This window comes from Melanerpes formicivorus, unplaced genomic scaffold (genome assembly GCF_026170545.1).
Source record: "Melanerpes formicivorus ecotype bairdi unplaced genomic scaffold, bMelFor1.0.p_v2 SCAF_1, whole genome shotgun sequence".
In the NCBI taxonomy this organism is placed as follows: domain Eukaryota; kingdom Metazoa; phylum Chordata; class Aves; order Piciformes; family Picidae; genus Melanerpes; species Melanerpes formicivorus.
The window spans coordinates 61,251,641-61,271,034 of NW_027142353.1; the positions used below are offsets into that span (position 1 = coordinate 61,251,641).

Consider the following 19,394-nt stretch of genomic DNA (forward strand, 5'->3'; position numbering starts at 1 on the left):
TAACAATTTGTTAGTAAAATGAAGACACTGCATTTCTGGAGTTAGGGATTTGGATTACCTTTGGATTTATATGCATCTGACTGTGCCCCAACCCGGACCAATCCCTCCATAAAGGTTGCCATTAATTTAATGGAAATAAGTTTTCACACAGAACACACAAAATTAAAGGTGGGTGGAGATAAGCAGAATTTAATGCAATCTCCAGTGCCCCCTCCATCTCTTCTTCAACAGGTAATCCCTGAGTTACACATGTGGACACCACAGTAATTTTCTTCAAGCAACTCTCTGAAAACATCATCAATGGCTCACCAAATCTGTGCTTTGTTAATGCAGAAACTGGTAAAGAATCTACTGACCAGAACAAGAGGATACAGGCTCAAACTGTGCCAGGGGAAGTTTAGGCCGGAGGTGAAGAGAAAGTTCTTCACAGAAAGAGTTGTTGGCCATTGGAATGTGCTGCCCAGGGAGGTGGTGGAGTCACCATCCCTGGAGGTGGCCAAAAAGGGATTGGATGTAGCACTTGAAGCCATGGTCTAGTAGTCATGAGGTGTTGGGTGACAGGTTGGACTTGATGATCTCTGAGGTCTTTTCCAACCTTATTGATTCTATGATTACATGTTTACAATAAACCTTTATTTAGAATAAACCAAACCAGGTTGGAAGAGACCTTCAAGATCATCGCGTCCAACCCATCAACCAATCCAACCCACCTAAACAACTATCCCATGTCTAGCTGGTTACCTTTATTAGTGGTAAGTGACTTCCAGACTGTGCCTGTGAAACTAATCTCAGGCAAAACCAAACTTGTCTGACTACTGTAGACATTTAAGATACAAACCCCAGTTTTTCTCAAATGCAAAGTGATTTCTTTTTTAAAAAGTTTAGGGTTATTTTATTTTCCAGCAGATTGTGGAAAGCTGTTGACTTGCTGGAAGGTGTCCAGAGAAGGGCAACAAAGCTGGGGAGGGGTTTGGAGCACAAGCCCTGTGAGGAGAGGCTGAGGGAGCTGGGGTTGCTTAGCCTGGATGGAGAAGAGGAGGCTCAGGGGAGACCTGAAGGGAGGTCGTAGCCAGGTGGGGGCTGGGCTCCTCTGCCAGGAAACCACCAACAGAACAAGAGGACACAGTCTCAAGCTGCACCAAGGCTGGATGTTAGGAAGAAGTTCTTCCCAGAAAGAGTGATTTGCCATTGGAATGGGCTGCCCAGGGAGGTGGTGGAGTCACCATCACTGGAGGTGTTTAGGAAGAGACTTGATGGGGTGCTTGGTGCCGTGGTTTAGTTGATTAGATGGTGTTGGATGATAGGTTGGACTTGATAGTCTCAAAGGTCTTTTCCAACCTGGTTAATTCTATTCTATTCTATTCAAATATTGAATAGTTCCCTACCACCTGTATTTATTCCTTTCTAATCTGTATATGCTTCCCTCCCATCCTTGTGGATTATGATTCTATATATTTAATACCAAGTGTCATGTCATGTACTAGGTTTTCTCACTCCAGCTGATGAGACCTTAGCAGACAGTACACAAACATACCACTGGGTTTTGTGTTGGTCACACCCAATTGCCTACTTCAAGTAAATCCAGTTCTCTGCTACCCACCACTTGGCCACTTTTCTAATAAATAGTAATAATAATCCTGCTCCTCATTTTCAGATCACAGGATGGTAGGTGCCTTGTAATCATTTCTTTTGGCATACCCATATGGCTTTCATTTGCTTATGTAATAAACTCAAGTGCAAGGACTACACAATGAGGTCTTACCTAAAAGCTAAGTTTACAAACTTCTATCAGTCACATCAGCCTTGCTACAAGAAGGTGGATAGACAGGTGGACTCAATCCAGCAAAATAAAAATGGAAAGGAAAAAAGGTTTTAGTTACTGAAATGCTTCCCAAATGTAATCTAAATGTGATCCAAACAAGGCAGAGATCTTGGAGCAGTTATCCCAGAGATGGCTCAGGAACTGTCTGCTCACATCACCATCTTTATGCCCTGCCTCTGAAGACCAAAATTCTTCCAAACATCACTTAAGCCTTCTCCTCTGAGAGACTGCCTTCATGTGATGTAGCTCCTTTTACCTCATTCGATCTTATTTGTCCAATGAAGAAGGAAGGAATTTTGTACCACTCCTTCTAGAATCTATTTAGCCTTGGGTTCATGCCTGGAATACAGCACAACTTCCTTCTCCACTCCAATAACAGAGCTGTAAATCAATAAGCACTCTGCTCTATGTGGCAGCAACTACCTGGCCATGGCAAGAATGCCCTCTCTTCCCCTCCTTTCCATGCTTAGATCAGTGTGTTGCATTTTTATTCCCTTGGGCTGTAGCCCCTGACAAAGATGAAAAGGAGGGGGGAGAATTGCCAGTAGCCTGCATAAGAAGCTTAATCATACATCAGTTTCCCAAGGAGTGATGCTAAGGAAAACCAAAATGGAATCTTTTATGTATATAAAGCACTAAAGTGACATTAGCTGAGAGAGCTGGGGTTGCTTAGCCTGGAGAAGAGGAGGCTCAGGGGAGACCTTATTGCTGTCTACAACTACCTGAAGAGAGATTGTAGACAGGTGGGGGCTGGTCTCTTCTCTCAGGCAACCACCAACAGAACAAGAGGACACAGTCTCAGGCTGTGCCAGAGGAGGTTTAGGCTGGAGGTTAGGAGGAAGTTCTACACAGGGAGAGTGATTGCCCATTGGAATGGGCTGCCCGGGGAGGTGGTGGAGTCGCCATCACTGGAGGTGTTTAGGAGGAGACTTGATGGGGTGCTTGGTGCCATGGTTTAGTTGATTAGATGGTGTTGGATGATAGGTTGGCCACAATGATCTTGAAGGTCTCTTCCAACCTGGTCTGGTCTATTCTATTCTATTCCATTCCATTCAGTTTTCTATTGCATTCTGTTCTAACATATGGAAGTGTACAAGCCTCTCCCAGGTCCAAACAGAGCAATATGAGCTCTAGGCTTTTAGTTCATGCTTTAAAATACACCCTTTATTAGAAATACTTTAGGTCTGGAGGCAAAAATAAACCCATGACAAAATCCTGGCTTAGCTTTCTATAACTTGATCTCATCCTATTTTTGTAAGTATGTCAAACTTTCAAGAAGTACCTCTGGGAAAAAAAAAAAAGCTTAGCATTCCTATTGTTAACATAAAAGCTGGATTTTGGTTATTACATAAAGACTCAAATGATCTGTCAGCTCCTTAGGCAAAGTAATTTCAAAAGTAAGGTCAGCATTGTGCAATTTATCTGGCTGACCTTACTGACTTTCCTTCCTCTTTTTTCCCCCCGCCCCATAGCTACATACAGGTTGATTTTTACATGAAGCTCCAGGTCATCCACACCATGTCCCAACTCACTTCATAAAATGACTCTGTTCAGACCACTTTTATCTTCATCATACATTTAAGGAAAGGTAAAAAGCCTCCACTGCACATCTGATTTATCATGTTCTCATTGTGTTAGACATGTGACACGCTACTCAATTTGAACTGATAGATCCTTAGAATTGTTTGGTGGGGTTTTAAAAGTATTTACATTAATCACAGAATGTTAGGGGTTGGAAGGAACCTTGAATGGTCATCTAGTCCAACCCCACTGCCAGAGTAGGATCGCCTACACCAGACCCCGCAGGAATGCATCCAGGTGGGTTTTGAGTATCTCCAGAGAGGGAGACTCCACAACTCCCCTGGGCAGCCTCTTCCAGTGTTCTGTCAGCCTCACAATGAAAAAAAGTTTTCCTCATGTTTCCATGGAACTTCCTAGGCCTCAACTTCCACTCATTGTGCCTTGTCCTGTCATTGGGCTCCACCAAGCTGAGCCTGGCTCTATCCTCTTGGAACTCACCCTTTACATATTTATGAACATTAATGAGTGCGGTGGTTTAGGCTGGGTGCTGGCCCGGATGGCACTGCGCAGACCACACCTGGGAGGTCCCAAGGGGTGGGCCCAGCCCAGGGGGTGGTCACAGGAAACCAGGTATTCTATTCCCATAATGCCCTGCTCCCCTATAAAATGCCCATGCAGGGTCTTCACTTCCTCTTTCGTCCCCAGCTGCAGCCTAGGTAAAATGGCGTGAGCTGCCTCCCTTGGGCCTGCCCAGGCCCAAGGCTGGGTTGGGGGGGCAGAAAGAGCCCTGGGGGTCTTGGGTGTACTCCCAGGTGGGGATGGGATGTTCTTGGGCATGTTGTGGGATCTCTCTCTTTTGTCACGGTGCTTGTGGTTCTCTGTAAAGCTTTCATTGGTGTTTTTTATTGCTTTTCTATTTAAACTTTCCATCACTTTTGCAAACCCTTTGAGTCGTTATTTCTGCCTGTGGTGGGGAGGGGATCTGCCCCAACCCATTACAATGAGGTCACCCCTTAGTCTCCTCTTCTCCAAGCTAAAGAGACCCAGCTTCCTCAGTCTCTCTCCTCATGAGGAAGATGTTCCACTCCCTTAATCATTTTTGTGGCTCTGTGCTGGACTCTTTCAAGTAGTTCCCTGCCCTTCTTGACCTAAGAAGGGGCTCACTGTAAAGTTTCTGCCCCCAAACACTGATCAACTCTCAAATGATCCACAGGTTTAACCAGGATGAGAGGAAGTGTGTTAAGGGAAGAAGACAACCATGACTTACAGCACCAGTTATTTCTTCAGACTAATTATTTACATTCTGTTTGGGGGCCACAAAGTTGCAGCATGTATACAAAAGAAACAAGGAAAACACATGGACAGACAAAGGCAAGTGAACTCAGCAATAAAGGGTTGTGCAATTAGTGAACAGTAAGGGAGAAGCACAAATCATTCAATGTTGCAATCGTGAAACCCAGCAAATTTAATTGAAGAGGTGATAGTGCTAGAGTGATAATTGTATTGTATACACTTGGCAAAGGCCTCAAGGCTACACCGAGCACTGCAGGCACAGATAAAACAGCATACATTGGAATAGACATCTGTAAGTAATGTCTGGCTTCTTGTCTGGTTTTGCAGTCTTGCCACTGCTTCAATACTCCTCTTACTATCTATCTGCCATGTCTCTGGTACTGCACCTGCCCAGCCAAGGTGTATCAGAGCACCAGTAAGGCAGGTAACATTTCAGCAGGAGTCAGCAATCATAAAGGCTGTATTGTACTCAGGTCAACACGACTCATTAGCTTCTGCTGATCAGTTGCTTCAGCACTACTTCTGTAAGAAGCACCACCCACTCCAGGAAATCCATTGCAGTGAGCTACAACTCAGAGAGTCACAGATTGTGTCCTGAAGCACTTAGTGGCATAAGAAACAGTCAAAAGCAATGAATACAGGTCTGATTTACTCTACAGACTTTCAGACAGAACATTTATCCATAGATCTGTACATTCACAGACAAGCAAGGAAATGATTTGGTTAACCTGCATAGCTTAGGTGTTAAAGTGAAATCAGAGCTTCTGAAAGGTGTTCAGGAGGAGACTTGACAGGGTGCTTGGTTGCATGGGTTAGTTGATTAGGTGGTGCTGGATGATAGGTTGGACACGATGATCTTGAAGGTCTCTTCCAACCTGGACTGGTCTATTCTATTCTATTCTATTCTATTCTGTTCACACCTTTCCTGCTGTGTGACTGCTAATTACTGCTGCTCACCATTTACCAGCAGTCTGAAATACAAATGCTGCAGCTTTTGCCACAGAAAGTAATAAACAACATTTCATTTGGATCTATGATTTTTAATAAAGAAGTAAGCCATATTATTTCAGAAGCCAAAGAACATTTAAAGCACTTAGTTCCCAAGCCTGTTGAACAGCAGCAATGTGTGCTTGTGCAGTAAAATTGTCTGAATTCCCCTTTTTGTAAAATTAGATGGCAGCCAGCACACCCTTCCTCCTTCAATCCAGCCACACAAGTCTTCTATTTACGTCCAATCACACTTGCAGCTTCTAGGCAGTCCTTGAAGCAGTACCTTAGTGCACTGCTCATCAGAAATACTGAGGACTTACATAATAATTGGCTCAGGGGACATCTCCAGAATTTCTACAGGACATGCAACTCCCAGGTGAAATTTCTGGTGCTTTGACAAAACTTTCTGTTTTATTTAACAGTGTTTTGAAGAAGCCAAGTTTGTCAGTCAGGGCAGAGGAAGATGTGTGCCTTGATGTCTTAAATCCCTGTGATCACAAACCAGGGGAAATTTCAAAGTGACTTTTTACAGATAGCCTTTGACTGCATATTCTTACTGCTCTCCTAGAATCATAGACTCAATAAGGTTGGAAAAGACCTCAAAGATCATCAAGCCCAGCCTGTCATCCAAGACCTGATGACTACTAAACCATGGCTCTTAATCTGGAACTAGCATTTGTATGTTCATACATTGAGACAAGTCAGAAAACCAATCCAACTGTAAAATATTTTTTCTGATAGATCAGGTGTCTGATTTCTCTTGCAGTGCAGCCACAGCAATACTTCATTTTCCAGATTATGAAAAAACACATGTTGGACACAGCCCTTTCCGCTGCCTTATTCTTAAGGCAATCCCTGGCAAACAGCGGAGTTTAATGTCTTAAGCTGGTGCAGTTCAGTTTGCCAGAACACATCCACCAGACCTCTCAGTCAGATGTCATTTTATTAAGAAGTAAATTTTGCTTAAAAAGTACCACACAACTCTCCTGCTGCAGTCTCCAGCCCCAGCTTAGGATGTCTCTAAACCACTAATTAAGTCTTCTCCTGAATTAATTTCTAAAGTCACAACACCGCATAGGTGTGCTGTGTGTTTGGAGCACAAACCCTATGAGGGATGGATGACGGAGCTGGGGTTGTTTAGCCTGGAGAAGAGGAGCCTCAGGGGAGACCTTATTGCTCTCTACAACTCCCTGAAGGGAGGTCGTAGCCAGGTGGGGGCTGGTCTCATTCTCCCAGGCAACCACCAACAGAACAAGAGGACACAGTCTCAAGCTGTGCCAGAGAAGGTTTAGGCTGGATGTTAGGAAGAAATTCTTCATAGAGAGAGTGACTGGCCATTGGAATGTGCTGCCCAGGGAGGTGGTGGAGTCACCACCACTGGAGATGTTTAGAAAGAGACTGGATGGGGTGCTTGGTGCCATGGTTTAGTTGATTAGATAGTGTTGGATGATAGGTTGGACTGGATGATCTCAAAGGTCTCTTTCAACTTGGTCTATTCTATTCTATTCTATTCTATTCTATTCTATTCTATTCTATTCTATTCTATTCTATTCTATTCTATTCTATTCTATTCTATTCATTGTGCAAAAGAAATCTCTAATAGAAAACTTAAACCACGAGAGACAACCCAAAACTTAGCACTTGTAAAAAGAGATCTCAAGTCAGTAAAACACAACAAAAGGAGGGATACTATGTTTACTTCCACTAAAATGAAAAGCTTGAGGGAATATTTGTGACAATTGTTACTTCAGATCAGCTACAGATAACACAGAGATGGGAAACAAGAGATGCAAGGGACAATGCTGCTTAGGATTTACTCAGAAAGTGAAGTAAGAATTGCCCACCATTTGCATTATGATCTGAACACAAGCATATCTTGCTATTTAAAGACCTATTGCAGGGAAGAGAAAACAAATCTCACAAACTAAAATGCAAGTCCTTAAGTAAAAGGTCCAACTTCACTAGAATCTTGGAACTCCAAGAGTACAGAAGTCCAGACTGTTCTTGGTTTTAATGATGCCTTCCTTATTTTCTAAAGAATGGCCACAAATCTGACAACAGCACAGCTTTGCAACGTGACTGAGCAAATCTGTCACTGAAAACCAGTAATAGTCTCCTAACAAATGAATACTTTCCAAGAAGACTGGAAATCTTCACAACCAAGCTGATGAAAGGTATCAAGCAACAACTAACATGAACTTCTTAAAAAACCCCCAAAGAACTGTAGGAAACAAATGTCCCATTTCGAACTCAGTAACATTTCAGTACTGTAAGTGCTTAGATTTTATGCAAGAAGAGCAAATCTGAAAAAACAAACCCAAGGGATCCAGCAAACAGTGACAGACTGGCCACATGTCTCTGCAGATCCTTCACTAAGCAGGGGAATTTCCAGGATGTCACTGGAAAGTTGATACAAACTAAGTCTGGGGAAGGACAGAAAATATAAGAAGTTCATCATAAATATAAAGGACAAAATGATGGAGGCAATGACCAGAGTGCACATTGCAGGTATGCAGAGCTGCCAAGGAAGCAGCACAAACAAGAAGAGTCTTTTACAGTCCTTGCTACAAAAGATGAAGCTGAGCAACTGTTTAATCCTTCCAAGAGGTACACAAGCTCTAAGGCCTCTACCCATAACACTTTGAGTATTAGTATCTCCACAGACTACTAGAGTATCATGGCAGAGAGACAAAAACTAAGGACACCATGTTCATTTAGCACCAAAACAACCTGACCAAAGACACCAGCGTGACCGTGGCGTCTTACCTAGGTTGCACGCACAAAAAAGTCAAGAAGGAAGAGGAGTTTGGGCTGGATGCAGGATGTTGGACTGGATGACTTCCACCAGCCCTTTCCAACTTGTTTGTTTCTGTTATTAAGAAAAGCTCAGAGATCCAGTTAAAAGCCAAAGAACAATTCTCATGTTTTGTTAATCCATACAGAAGAGATACTTCATTAGAGGCAAGCTTCAAGAGGGCAGGCATCACATAACTCCTTAACAATCTCTCTCTAGACTGGATTTGATCTTCCCAGAATTGAGAGCACTGGGCAAACTAAGATTTTATTTTCAGCATTCCTTAAAAGAACACCTACATTTTAGCACAAGAAGCTACTGCTCTTCCCCCAAGCCCAGCTTTATCATCATGAAGCAGGTTAATTCCTCTAAACTTCATCACTTTTATTTACAAAGGAAAGAAAAGATCTGTCAAAAGGAAAAAGCTGACTGAAGAAATGTTTGTTCTTTCTGCAGAGTTTTTACTGACTCACTAGGCTGACTATGACCTGATAGGATGTACAGACTGGGGCTCAATAACAGTTCTCTTTGGAGAAGGCTAACAATACTTGCCTCTATAGCACAAGGCCTCAAGAAGTGTCTAGATTACAACTTCCAGAAGGGTTTCTCTCAGCACCTTCTTCCATGTGCTCACTACATTATTGAAGTGAGACGTGAAAACACAAGAACTACATTTAGATGATACAACATGAACAGCCTAGTGCTGTAGAACTTTTGACACAATTGCATACTTCTCTATCCAACAGAGCATTCAAATGCAGCTTGGCTCACCAGCAGATGCAGGCTCTAATAAAACTGCTCCCAGGCAGGCAGAGTGTACAGGTGATCTGCTAGGAAGCCAGTTTAACTGTAACTGGAGTCCTGATTTTTGCATACATCCTCTCATTAGTTCCCGTCCCAAACAAAGCAGTGACCACTACATAAATGTTTAATGAACTATGAATAAGGTCCCTTTGAGGTTTTGAAGCTTTTTTGTGCTGTAAGCTAGAGATTAAAGAAGTTTCAAACCCCAGTCTTACTAGGTCTAAAACTGATACCAAGTTCTCCGTTTGCTGCATCTCCCTGAGTGGGCAGCAGGAAGAAGTTACCGTGGAAGAGAGAGTGATCATGCAACAGAGCTTCAGGCATACAAGAAACCACAGAATACACTTTTGGCATTCAGCAAGAAAGAAAAGTCCCTTCTGAATGACCTAATCATGACAGAAGATAAGGTGCTTCCAACTAGGGTAGAGGTGTGTGCTTCTCTGTTTATTCCCTTGTTTGCCAGAAAGTTGAAAAGAAGTTTTTCTCCTTCGTAATAGGATTCAATATTGATCAACATTGATCATTATGTGCTTTATGTTCTGTAAATGAATCAAATGATTACATCTCGATGTAAATGGTTCCGTTTTTGAGCTGCATAGATATTGCCAAACAAGAAAGTGGTTTTTTTTCAGGCTGGCAGTGCTGTTTCTAAGGTCTGGGGTTCCTGTATTGAACATGAGCTTCTCAGGGGAGCTAGTAACATACAAATTTTGCAGTACTCTTCAGAAAACAAAGCAACATTAATATTCATGGCTGGCAGACACAGGATACTTCATTATTTTTATTGCCTAGTGCCTGTAGTGATTTTCCTTAGAAAAACAGGAGTACAGTAAAAGCCAATGTAAATATTGTCCTAAGAACCCATAGACTAAGAACACTGTTAGCAACAGCGAGCAAGAAGCTGTCTGAATATATCCATAAATCCATCCTGTCAGAGATTCTTCCACATTCAACTTCTTGAAAGCCTAAAAGAAGTCTGCATTAAACTGTTCACATGGTTCTGTTCTGGTCTGAACCTGGGAGGCTTTTCAGCATTGTTGATTTCTATGCAGAAAAATGTACCTGTGGCAGGATCCTGTTAATAATAACCATCACATATTACATCCCCACAGCAATTATTTCGTTAGCCTAATCTATTAAATAATTCTGTTACACTGCACATGCTTAAAAAATCAGAAGTATTTCAAGTGGCTTTTTCTTAACATCATATTACAGATATCCTTCTTTAAGATTGTACCTGCTTAAACAAACTGATAAGAGCATTCATATGAGCGGCACTTAGAAGTCACAAACTACTACCTTAGATATAACGGGAGGTTTGCTTTAAATACACATCTTGATGACATCAGGACTGGAACAGCAGTCTCCTCAAGAATGCTAAATAAGAAGGTTGTTTTTCAAGGCAGGAAAAATGTGCAATGAATTCCTCATTTGCTTTTCAACACTGATATAAAGCTGTAGAAAGGCAGCACTCTTAAAAACGTTTGGGTCGTGACCAGGGAAGTCGTTCAAAAATGTGTATGGCAGAGCTTGGGGGGTTTTCTTTTTGTTTTTTGAATGCTTTCAGGTAGCAAAAAGGTCCCCTGCTAGCCTAATGTAATGCTTTCATTTTTCTAGTTATGCTGAAACATCAGTTAAGAGCCTACCTGATGTTTTGGAGAATTTGCTGTGCTGGGATTGATATTCCGCAATGCCTAAGAGTAAAAATAAGACGGATAAAAATTACTTTAGCTGCATGGTTTGCCTATGCAGGCTGTCTTATAAACACCACCTTGCAGTATTAAGCCCCCAAGACAGGCCAGATGAGACAGGATAAGGGAGTTAAGAAACTACGAACATCACGACACAGTGAAACAAAACTCACAGATTTACCACCAGGGATGCGAGTTTGACAGATAAGCTCAAGGACCAGGGAGAACAACGAGAGGGGAACTGGCTGTCGCCTGCTCCAAAGTTAGTCAGGCTCTCAATGACAACTGAGGCAAGAATACAATTAGAAGGCCTACCTAGAAGCATGCTAGCACAGGGTAAAAATGTTTGTTGGTGGATTAATTGCAAAGCAAGAACAGCAGAAGCCCAGATGCTTAAGCAGAGAAAGTCCTGATGCCACCTTTGCAATGTATTCTTACCTAGAGAACTATAAAAAGTAAGGGCTGTAAAGATGACCCATCTTACACCAAGAGATGCTGAAGATTCCTACAAAACAGGCCTTGACTACAAAGGGGATAACCAGAGTCAGATTCCAGGACAGAATACTGCAGGTGATGAAGAAAGAGAAAAGCTGTCTTTGAGGACATGAAGGTATTATCCTCTCCTGATATAAGGCCCATCACCCAAAGTGAAAAGGGAACAAGGTAAGATTTTAGAAGGCTTTCCTCAGAGAAAAGATTAGTGCTTTCTCTGGCAGTGTCAAAAAACCAAAGAATATTCTAAGTATCTAGCACAGATGGCAGTAACTTTTAAAACATTTTAGAAGGAGAAATTGAAGCAGGAGGCTTACAGTCAAAAGGAAGTCAAGCCCGAACTGAGAATCCAGAGATTTCAATGTCCAGTCCTACGCTTCAACATTTGCTACAGCTATATTCATACAGCAGAAAACTGCTGAAAGGAATCAGCTTGCAGCCTAATGATGAAGTTTGAAATTCTTCAGCATAAGAAAAACACAGGTTCAAAACACAGTATGAATGATCCCATTGTGCTCCACTCCACTGGTTAGCAGATAAGATTTTAACAACAAGGTATCTCCTTGATGCATCTTACATACATTTCTCAAAGTACTTTGAAATCCTACAGACTGTGTCAGGTTCTGAAAGTGAAAAAAACCTTCCTCCATTTAAAAGGGAGAACTAAAGCAGCTGTGGAAAACAACTTCTTGCCTTTTTGCACGACTCAGAACTCAACAACTCTGAAATATATCCTTAAGAGGAATATCCAATCAGGTCAACATTCCATGACGTCATCCTACGATTAAAGAAGCCTGCTCTTGGAGAGTTTTGTTACAGAGGAAAACAAGGGAGGACAGCAAAATCCTTCAGTCTGCTAAGTTAGATGATTTTACTACCAACCTATTATCACTAACAGAACAAATTCAGACCTTTCTAGATCTCAATGCTTTTGGTACAGTCACTAGTCTTTAAAACTCACTGAAATAGCAACTTAGCCGAAACAAAACCACAACACAACATACAAAAGAAATAGTGGAAGTAGGTGTCTAACCTGTGGCCTCACCTGCCGAAGCAGTTCTTGATGCTTCAGTCTCAGCCTTTCCTTCTCCATCTGTAGCTGCTGAAGCCTCATCTGTTGCTGCTGGTTGGAGCTACTCCCACCCATCACACCACCTTGGGGACTCTGAGGAGCCAGAGGGGGTGGCTGCTTCACTGGAGCACTTTGGCTGATTCGCTGATTCATGGCTAAGGAACCAAAACAATAAACATTTTAAAATGCAATTCAAACAGAGACACACAAGGCAACTGTTACCCTGAGATACTAGAAACTTGCTAAAATTGCAAACCTTAACAGCATAAAACTTGTAGCTACACTGATGTTCAGAGTATCAAGTGTGAGCTCACATGCTACCTCTGTGAAATCAATGCAACAGTCTCAAATTTAAGAGTACATGTTCTGAAGACAGTTAAAGGTGTAAGTTGGTGAAAAAGTCAGAAGTGGCAGTAAAATACTTCAAGTATAATTAGAAGAATCTCTCTTCTTCCTAATAAATTTATTCTCACCTTAGACAGAAATAATATGGAATTGCTTTTCCTATTCATGTGAAATTCAGGAAGCATTACTCTCAAGAGCACCCTGAATGACAAAACAGATCGTCTCACTTATACCAAGCTAGATTTGGTTAAAGCTACCATTCCCCACAATGTGATGTAGGTCATGCAACCATCATTTATATTCTTGTCACACTGAGTTTTGAGCCTTACCAACGCCATGTAGGGCCACCCTGACACGACACAGAGTCGGAACAGAAATGGCAGATGAATTACATAACCAAACAAAAATACTGCCATTAATGCACAATGAGAAGCCATCCTTCCTCCCTTCCCACATGAAAGCAAGACCAAAGAGAACTTTATTTTATAGAATAATGCATAACTGGGATGCATCTACTTGAGAGGCCTGATTTCTTCCCCCACACAAGATCAGCATGGTTAAACAGAGACAGTGGAGCTCCCATAGTGAAACCAAGGGCTGGGAGAGGCTGAATGGATTACCAGAGTACTGCTTTTGGGAGCTTTTAGTTTGGGAATTGCATCTCCATCTTGTTGTCTGGAACAGCCTGCTGAAGCAGTGTTGGATGTGGCACTTGGTGCCATGGTCTAGTCATGAGGTCTGTGGTGACAGGTTAGACTCGGTGATCTTTGAGGTCTCTTCCAACCTTGGTGATACTGTGAGAGTGGTAGGGATGTTTTGGTTTTTTTTGGGGGGGGGGAGTGAGGGTGGGGTGTAGTTTGTTGTGCTTTGTTTTCTGGTAATGAGGATTATGGTTTATGGGAAGTTTAAAAAAACCAAAACACCGAGCATCTTTTAGGGTGATGAGCTGAGGAGAGAGTGTCTTTTAGAATAATAGGCTGATTTGGTACAGAGAAAACCATCTGTTGTATTAGTCTGAACAAATGTTTTCAAGTTTTCAACATATATAGATAATATTCCTGGAACCCCAGTATTTCTAGCTATCATAAGAAAGGAGAATTAGCTGCTGGAGCGTGTCAGGAGAAGGGCAACAAAGCTGGGGAGGGGTTTGGAGCACAAGCCGTATGAGGAGAGGCTGAGGGAGCTGGGGTTGCTTAGGCTGGAGAAGAGGAGGCTCAGGGGAGACCTTATTGCTGTCTACAACTACCTGAAGGGAGGTTGTAGCCAGGTGGGGGCTGGTCTCTTCTCCCAGGCAACCAGCACCAGCAGAACAAGAGGACACAGTCTCAAGCTGTGCCAGGGGAGGTTTAGGCTGGATGTTAGGAAGAAGTTCTTCCCAGAAAGAGTGATTGGCCATTGGAATGGGCTGCCCAGGGAGGTGGTGGAGTCACCATCACTGGAGGTGTTCAGGAAGAGACTTGATGGAGTACTTGGTGCCATGGTTTAGTTGATTAGATGGTGTTGGATGATAGGTTGGACTCAGTGATCTCAAAGGTCTCTTCCAATCTGGTCTGGTCTGGTCTATTCTATTCTATTCTATTCTCCTATAGGCTCATCAGTTTCCACTGTTAAAGAGAGTCTTAAGTGTCCAACTTAAGGTACAGTAGTGTTTTCCTTCTGTTTCAAGAAAGACTAAAAGTAGTTTATAATAGTAGTAAAAATGGCTTGTGGTTCACAGCCTTGCTCACTTTTCCCCTTGCCACAGCTCAACTTTACAGTGAGAGGTAACACATGAAGAAGAAATGCCACACATTCACAGAGGAAAGAAAAAAGTCCATCCAAGTTACAGAGTCCAGTTTCTAGTCTACCCTTTCATCTATTCCACAGGTCCAGCACTGAGTCAGTAGTCTAATGGACAGGCAGCTCACATTTCCATGAGTCACATCAAAATGAAAGTGTCAATAGCTTGAAATGATTTGAAACAACCTTTTGTGTAGTGACTTGTGAGAATTTCACACATATGACTGCAAATAAGACAAACCTTCCTGTAAAGGTAAGTGAACATGTGAGGCAGGAATAGAAACTGAATCCCAGTACCAAGTAGAAACAACAGAGAATACAAAGGGCTGGAGGTTCAACTCTAACCTGCAAGTCCCATCCTGAACCAGTGGCAGGGGGAGGAGGGGGAAGTATTGGGAAGATAATGTTGCTGTGAATTAAAGGTTAAAATCAAGCAGTTGATCTTATGACACATCCACCAACCATCAAAGCTGAGCTTCAGGAAGGTCATGGCCAGGATGAGTCAATTAGTTTTGTGATAGTTGTGGTCCCTAGGCCAGCAACAGGAAGAGATAGGACAGCTTGTACTTCCACTAAAAAGACACAGAAGGTTCATATGCCCCAAGATACCAGAAACTGCTAAAGCAAAAGTTTCAACAGGAGGAACAGCTGTCCTGCAAGGATGTGAGCAGTAAGCTGTAATTACAAGCTCTAGGACCTCACTGGGCAATGTCCACTGGAAGACTGACAGCAATTAGACTACCTACCTTTACCAAATCAGGATGAACTTGAGGCTAAAGAGAGCAATTCAAAAAGAAACACAGTCCACCAAGCAGCTCTAGACAAGCCAGACATGACCCTGCTGGAGTGGGGAATTAATCTCTTCCTTTCTTCTTGACCAGAATTCTATCAAGTCTGGAGCCAGGACCACACTTTTGTTTTTTCTATCTTACCCTCTTTCACATTAAAAGTAGATAATGAAGGGGTTAGTAGGGCACAACAGCCTTCTGAAACTCAAATAGACATCTGTGCTACCTTTCAGAAGCTCCTGCTTTAAACAAGAAGTAAGGTCAATTACTGTGCAAAGTAAAGGGAACAAAGGTTAGAAAATTACAACCACCTGAGAGCAACCTACCTACCCTGTAAAAATTAAGTACTCAAAGCTGATGGTTTCTGCTGGTTAAAAAGGCCACCTTTATGGTCCAGTCTTCAATTACATAATCATATATTCAGAGTCTCTGCCTCACAAGGTTTATAGCACAGACATATTAAAGCCAGCCTCAGAAAAATCCAAGTTTCTAACCCTAGTTAAACACTTAACAGCAATATCACTAACATCCCTTCAAGTCATTATGAATTTGTTTTCCTGCATAAGTACTACTTCCCTCAATCTCTTTTCCACTAAGATGCCTTGGAAGTAATTGTCTTTTCATATCAAATTCTTCTGTGTCTTTCTGACAGCTGCTTGTTTTATTCCTGTTCTCTCTGATCACAGTTTGCATCTAATGACTTTTCACTTGAAACTGTAAGAAACAAATCACATTTGATGTTTTTCGTTTTATTCCCTCATCCCCGAATCCCCAAATGCCTTCTGAAGTCCATTTTGAAAGTAATGTTTCCAACAAAAAGTGTATCTGAGAATAGAATAGAATAGAATGGAATAGAATAGAATAGAATTAACCAGGTTGGAAAAGACCTTCGAGATCGAGTCCAACCTATCACCCAATACTATCTAATCAACTGAACCATGCAACCAAGCACCCCATCCAGTCTCTTCCTAAACACCTCCAGTGATGGTGACTCCACCAACTCCCTGGGCAGCACATTCCAATAGCCAATCACTCTTTCTGTGAAGAACTTCTTTCTAACCTCCAGCCTAAACCTCCCCTGGTGCAGCTTGAGACTGTGTCCTCTTATTCTGGTGCTGGTTGCCTGGGAGAAGAGACCAACCCCCACCTGGCTACAACCTCCCTTCAGGTAGTTGTAGAGAGCAATAAGGTCTCCTCTGAGCCTCTTCTTCTCCAGGCTAACCAATCCCAGCTCCCTCAGCCTCTCCTCACAGGGCTGTGTTTGAGACCCCTCCCCAGCTTTGTTGCCCTTCTCTGGACACATTCCAGCAACTCAACATCTTTCTTAAACTGAGGGGCCCAGAACTGGACACAGAACTCAAGATGTGGCCTAACCAGTGCTGAGTACAGGGACAAAATGACCTCCCTGCTCCTGCTGGCCACGCTGTTCCTGATGCAGGCCAGGATGCCATTGGCATTCTTGGCCACCTGGGCACACTGCTGGCTCATGTTCAGCCTGCTATCAACCAGTACCCCCAGGTCCCTCTCCACCTGGCTGCTCTCCAGCCACTCTGCCCCCAGCCTGTAGTGCTGCTTGGGGATGTTGTGGCCAATGTGTAGAACCCTGCACTTGGATGTGTTAAATATCTTAAGCTATTGAGAATTCAGTATATATTTAATATTAATTTAAATTTAATTACAGGATCTGGTAACACTTCAAAACCAGAACCTAAGAATCTCATTTCTAAACTCTCATTCAGGTTTTAATTGAAAGGATTTGGGGGGATATTTTATTATTTCAAGAATGCAAGTGCTAAAGACTTCAGCTTCAGGTTTTAAATTGTCCTCAGAAGAGGCCATAAAGTTGTTGTTGTTTTTATGTAAGGGAACTATTTTGAACTCTGAAATAAAACTAAAAGCATTATCATTAAAAGAAGATGCTGCTTAACTGAATGTTATGGACTTAACAACATTGTCAGTGAGGAACCAGTGGAAAACCCCCAATACTGTTAACACTGTAAGATTTGCAGCTATCTTGGCTGCTTACACAAGTCTTTAAGGGAAACAGAAAGGAGAATGTAATTTTCTGTAGTTTCCAATACAATGTTTAATGAAGAGAGGGAAAACACATCTCTTATCAAGAAAAAAACCAGAGATGACGTTGTTTGGGATTTCTTTGTTGGTATTTTTGCTTATTGGTTGTTCTTTTGGTGCTTATTTGATACTCAGTTCTCAGCTTGCATTACTTGCTGAGGACATGAGTGCAGAAATCTGCACTCTAAAGAATATTCTCATCAATACAATCACATTTTGTTTTGTCTACACCTCATGGGCATGTGATGATTCTGATGGGCTCAGCTCTTTAAAACTGCTTTGATTTCCCTTTGATTTCATTTACCTATTAGAATCAGGTCTCACCAATTTTCCAATGTGTCCTGCTCCTTACCTTGCATGGCTGTGTAAAGCACTTAAATAAGGGACTCTGCACCCACACACTGAAGGCTGCGAAGACCTCACAGGCAGAGGAGGAACAAACAAGTCTTTGTTTCCAGAAGAGAGGGATTTGAGGGAGGAGGAGGGGCAAACAAGTCAAAAAACACGGGCAACTTAAGACAATAAATAAAAGACCCTGCCATCCTGTAATAGGGCTCAGCTTCACAATCTGCAGAAGACAGTCTACTGTAATAGCTGCAATATGCTTTCGAGGACAGAGAACCAGTGGTCTTCAAATGTTACACATTAAATCTTCCACTGTTCAAACTCAACAACAAATGCCTCTTCTGTACTGCAGGAGATAATACTTGACAGTTACTGAAAAGTTTAGTCTGCTGTCTGTATCCTTAGTGGAAAACAAAAGCCAACAAAAACAAAGTGAGAGAGAAACAATTACTAGCCATGGGTGCTAGAAAGCAAAGGCCAGGAGATTGCTAATAACTAAACATAAAAGGCTAATTCTCTCCCAAGATCCTAGGCCAATTTAAATTACAGGTCCCAGGGCACTGACAGCTTGCAGCAGGCACAGCACCTTTCCCCTCTGCAGAATTACATGCCAGAATCGCTGTAGAGCACCCTTAATAAGTAATAGACACAGATGAACCTTTGATGATTTTAGCATTTTGTATTTAGCATTTCACTCTTCAAAATGGAAAGCAATTTGAAGCAACTATTTTAAAGACCTTTTTGTTTAACAAACAACAACAAAACAGCTCAGCATCTGAGCATACTATAGCTTAGCCTTCCTAGTAAAAAGCAATCATTTCACTGTGAGAACTGGAAAGCAGTACTTGTCACTATGGCACCTACTGTTTAAAACAATCTAAATTAATCTAAACAGCTGTTATCATAGTATCATAGTAGTATCATAGTATCAGTCAGGGTTAGAAGGGACCACAAGGATCATCTAGTTCCAACCTCCCTGCCATGGGCAGGGACACCCCACACTAGATCAGGCTGGCCAGAGCCTCATCCAGCCTGATCTTAAACACCTCCAGGGATGGGGCCTCAACCACCTCCCTGGACAACCCATTCCAGGGCTTCACCACTCTCATGGTGAAGAACTTCCTCCTCACATCCAGCCTGTTTTCTTTGGTAAATTTGCTATGAAAAAGTCTTTCTGCCTCCTAAACCTCCCAGGTGAAACAGCTGCATTGACTGACCACCACTAAGACTCTACGGCATCCACAGCCTCTTAAACTGAAAACCAAACTGGAGTAAAATGCTGCTGCAGTTGTTCATGGGTTTAACTTCTTTCCTTATAGCAATATTTACAAAGCACTTTGAATCAGTGTATGCCAGTTTCAGAACAAGAATATTGTACCTATTCAGAAAAGCAAATACACATGAGATTCAGCAGTAATATGACTAGCTGTAAGAACATTCTGCTCAGGGTATACTGTGATATTGTGTATGCATATAAAACAAAACAGTTTCCATTCTAGTCTATTCTTTCTATTCTATTCTATAAAAATAAATCAATTTTAAATTTGGAAGTCTGAACAAATTCTAAATAAACCTGCACTGTTTC

The 19,394-nt window shown here is 42.1% G+C and overlaps 1 protein-coding gene across 8 annotated transcripts in view; it reads right to left on the reverse strand.

The window, feature by feature from the left end:
* Positions 1–19,394, reverse strand: part of YAP1 (Yes1 associated transcriptional regulator) — a 112,922-nt gene that overhangs the window by 13,786 nt on the left and 79,742 nt on the right. For 2 of the 8 annotated variants that reach the window (XM_068145117.1, XM_068145080.1), the window contains 2 exons: positions 12,441–12,634; positions 10,871–10,918 (listed from right to left, as the gene is read on the reverse strand). In XM_068145117.1, the coding sequence (XP_068001218.1) occupies positions 10,871–10,918; positions 12,441–12,634 (242 nt within the window). The remainder of the gene's footprint in view (positions 1–10,870; positions 10,919–12,440; positions 12,635–19,394) is intronic. The other 6 variants (XM_068145123.1, XM_068145088.1, XM_068145130.1 and 3 more) reach the window with 3 other exon arrangements.